Source organism: Prunus persica, chromosome G6, assembly GCF_000346465.2.
Source record: "Prunus persica cultivar Lovell chromosome G6, Prunus_persica_NCBIv2, whole genome shotgun sequence".
Lineage (NCBI taxonomy): Eukaryota > Viridiplantae > Streptophyta > Magnoliopsida > Rosales > Rosaceae > Prunus > Prunus persica.
Window position 1 is genome coordinate 612,515 of NC_034014.1, and position 4,151 is coordinate 616,665.

At 37.8% G+C, this 4,151-nt stretch overlaps 1 protein-coding gene across 1 annotated transcript; it reads left to right on the forward strand.

The window, feature by feature from the left end:
- LOC18774086 (licodione synthase) lies at positions 1,085 to 3,437 on the forward strand. The gene is made up of 2 exons (XM_007206285.2): positions 1,085 to 2,107; positions 2,544 to 3,437. Exons 1-2 carry the CDS (start codon positions 1,190 to 1,192, stop codon positions 3,216 to 3,218), a joined length of 1,593 nt encoding a protein of 530 aa, XP_007206347.1. The 5' UTR covers positions 1,085 to 1,189; the 3' UTR covers positions 3,219 to 3,437.

Here is a 4,151-nt window from a genome sequence, read left to right on the forward strand (position 1 = left end):
CATGGCGACATTCATTAATTGAAATAGCATGACACATCAGTTGCCACATAAAGTGGTTAGTTAAGGTGGTCAATGTTGTGTGTCTAAATAGCATTACTCTTTTATTTTTATTTTTTTTTAACTTAACAGTGTTAACTTAGAGTTAAGTGAGTCCAGGTGTCAACAATTAACTAAGGGATAGAGAAGTCAATTTGCAAAGGAGTAAATTTGTCTTTAAAATTTTGAAGATAATGTAAATGAAAAAATAAGACAGATAAGTGAAAATAACAGCACTCTAGTTCTTAAATTAAACTCACACTAAAAAATGACTAGCATATATAGTACTGGGTGATATGGTATGGTTCGTGTGGGTGTTATTTAAAAATCCTTTGATTCGGGTACTTCTAGAAGTGCATGCATGTGGGTGTGTAATTTAAAAATGGAACAACTTTGTGATAACTAGTAATTTTTTTAACTAGTAATGAATTTAATTATAACGTGGATGGAAAGCCTAATTTTTATGTATTTTTGTTTAATTTTTAAAAGATAGGGACCAAACTAGAAGAGTGCAAAGTACAATTACTCCTTACCATGACAATATATACGTGGTGAGTTTGAGACCTAATTATAGTTGGCACCACTGTCCCATCCCTAAAGAACGATGGCAGAAGTAAGTTCCATTAGGGCTTTCTTTTATCTTATTAATTATGAGAACTGCAATTCGTTGGATTAAATTTTAATGAGGTGGCACATGAAGAGAAGAAATCAAGCAGATTATAGTAGAGAGAATCCAAACAGATGATCTAGATCCGTGTATTAATATAAATACACTAATGTTTAATACTCATGGAACTGTATGTGCCAAACATTTTGAAATTTAAACAACTAATGTGTGTGAGTGGTTAAATTTGCAATAAATTCCAAAATTTAGGAGGGAAGAATTCAAGGCAAAACCAACATTTAATACAGCCAAATAATAGGATAAACTCTAATTAGGGGTAATTTTAGAATATAAAAAGTATAATAAATCAGATTTTATGCTTAATTATGTAATTTGATGTGTTGGATTCTAGTCATTGGTTTTTACTAAAATAAGACGATAGGGTAAGAAAAAATTAGTTTGAGGGGGAAAGCCACATTTTCTATACAAAATATTCCATATAAGAACCATTACACAGTTAGCCAGTCTTCTCACAACTAAGCTATAGCCATGGCACTTGAGCTAGTCCTACTCATGATCCTCTTTCTTCTCTTAGTTATCCCTCTTCTTTTCTTCCCAACCCTAACCTCCAAAATATTCCAAACCCACCTTCACCTCCCTCCAAGCCCCTTAGCTCTACCCATCATAAGCCACTACCACCTCCTCGGCCCTCTCATCCACCGCACCTTCCACAACCTCTCTCTCCGCTTCGGCCCCTTATTCTCCCTCCGCCTTGGCTCGCTCCAATGCGTTGTCGTTTCCTCAGCGGCCCTAGCGAAAGAGTTCCTCAGCACCCATGAGCTCTCCTTCATATCCCATGCTCAGTCCCTCGCCATTGAAAGCATAACCTACAATGCTTCCCTTGCATTTGCACCCTATGGACCTTACTGGAAGTTCATCAAGAAACTGACAGTGAACGAGCTTCTAGGAAACCGTAGCATCAACAACTTAGTTTCCATTCGAACCCAAGAGTATCTTAGGCTTCTGAGGTTCTTGGCCAAGAAAGCTGAGAGTGGTGAAGCTGTGAATCTCACTGAGGAGTTTCCGAAGCTTTGGAACAATGTGACCTTGGAGATGATTGTTGGGAATCGGGGTTTGAGCGCCAAAGGTAGGGCTGTGCTGGCGAAGGAGGCGGCGGTGGTGGTGCGGCAGGCCACGAGGCTTTTTGGGGAGGTGAGTTTGTGTGATTTTTTTTGGGTTTGTAAGAAGTTGGATTTGGGAGGGTTTGTGAAGAGAATTGAGGAGACGCATAGGAGGTTTGATGTGTTGGTGGAGAAGGTAATTAGAGAACGAGAAGAGCTGAGAAAGAAGGAACGCATGGAAGAGGAGGAGGAAGTCAAGGATTTTCTTGATACATTGCTTGATATGTTGGAGGATGGGAGTGCTGAGGTTGAATTTACAAGACTTCACATTAAGGCTCTAATTACGGTAATGATATCTATCTATAATTCTTAATTTACGTGTGGGGAGATTTAAGACAAAAACTTATTTATTTCATTCAAGTTTTTTCTTTCATCGCATATAACACAAGAAGAAACTATATGGGAAAACGTATATATAGAACCTATCGCTATGAGTTTGAACTTTGGAGGTTTTATATGTTGAAGAAAAAAAGAAGATTGATAATTAAATCTTTTGAGAATACTTATAGAGATAATCAATTCCAGTCGTTGATTCTTCATAATGATTTACAACTTTGCCTCTCAATATTCTTGGTGTATGTAGAAATGTATTCTGTGAAGTCAAAGTGCAGATATTGCATTGGTATATGAGTTACTTTGCCTTAACATGTTGCCTTGACAATGTATTCTAGATCTAGGATGATGTTTTACTTTACTAAAATCAACATAAATATTCTTTTCAGGATTTATTCACGGCTGGAACTGACACAAATGCAATTTCACTAGAGTGGGCATTGGCAGAGCTCATCAACCACCCAAGAGTGCTCAAGAAAGCAAGGGAGGAGATCGATCGAGCCGTCGGAAATCGACGAGTAGCCGGAGAATCGGATGTTCCAAATCTTCCATACATCCAAGCCATCATAAAAGAAACATTAAGGCTACACCCACCAGTGCCTTTGGTCACAAGAAACTCTGTACAACCATGTAAGATTGGGGGATATGACATCCCTACAAACACAATGCTACATGTGAATGTTTGGGCCATTGGAAGGGACCCAAAGAACTGGGAAAGCCCATTGGACTTCTGGCCTGAAAGATTCTTGCAACTCGGTGAGGACGATGGCCAGATGACTGCAGTGGATGTTGATGTTAGGGGCCAACATTTTCAACTCATGCCATTTGGGTCTGGGAGGAGGGTGTGTCCTGGTATGACCTTGGCCATGAAAATGTTGCCTGGAGTACTTGCGGCTTTGATTCAGTGCTTCAATTGGAAGGTTGATGGGTCTGATTGCAAGAAGATGAATGGTGATGATGTTCTGGAAATGGATGAACGCCCTGGATTGACTGCTCCGAGGGCGCATGATCTTGTGTGTGTTCCTGTTGCCCGCTTCAGCACACTCAACATCCTTGACCCATAAGGCAAACTTTTTTATTTATATGTTGGTCATAAAAATATTCTGAAAGTTTATTGTGTGTGTTGTAGTAATACCCGTAAAGGGAAAATAACTTTAATATATCTTTTTATTTTACAGCTTTTTTTTTTGAGGTCCTTTTTTTTATTTTACAGCTTTAATGAGAAAGAAATAGCTTCTATTTTTCTTAGTTCTGATGGGAAAAAATAGTAAATGATAAGGCTAACAAAGTGTTGAGGCTCAAAAAGTCATGACAAAGCCCAAAAGCATTTAAAGCCTAATATGACATATGAAAAAGTGCTGTTATTTCTAACTACTGTTCTATTTTTCCAACCACCTTATCTTCAAAATTTTATAGACAAATTTACCCCTTTGTAAAATGACTTTTAAGGACTTAAAGAAAAAACCTCAACCCTAAAATAAAAACTCAATTTCATAAGAATTAAAAAAGAAAAAAAAATTCGTTAATTAAATAAAAAGACGCCAAATAATGAATGAGAGAGGAAATTTTTGGGAGAATGTTCTATTTTTATATATGGTTCTTTCCGTTTTTAGAACAAAGAGTTCATGAATTCCAAACTGAAATTGGGATGCTTTCAAAGCTTAAACACAGGCATTTAGTCTCTTCGATTGGTTTTTGTGAAGAAGACGGTGAGATGGTTCTTGTTTATGATTACATGGCTAATGGGACTCTAAAGGAACACCTGTACAAGAGCAACCAACCTCCCATGGAAGCAAAGGTTGGAAATTTGCTAGAGGATTACATTATCTTCACACTGGTGCCAGGTGCACCATCATCCATAGAGATGTGAAAACCACAAACATTCTATTGGACGAGAATTGGGTAGCTAAAGTGTCCGATTTCGGTCTATCAAACCCATGTTAGTACAGTGGTGAAGGGTAGCTTCTTTTTTTTTTTTTTTTGTGGGGGGAAAAAGG

What these genes read in the sequence shown, in the direction of transcription:
- LOC18774086 (XM_007206285.2), top strand. Translation starts at nt 1,190, where the DNA reads ATGGCACTTGAGCTAGTCCTACTCATGATCCTCTTTCTTCTCTTAGTT. An exon ending in ACATTAAGGCTCTAATTACG is followed by an intron (nt 2,108 to 2,543) that starts GTAATGATATCT and finishes TATTCTTTTCAG; the next exon opens with GATTTATTCACGGCTGGAAC.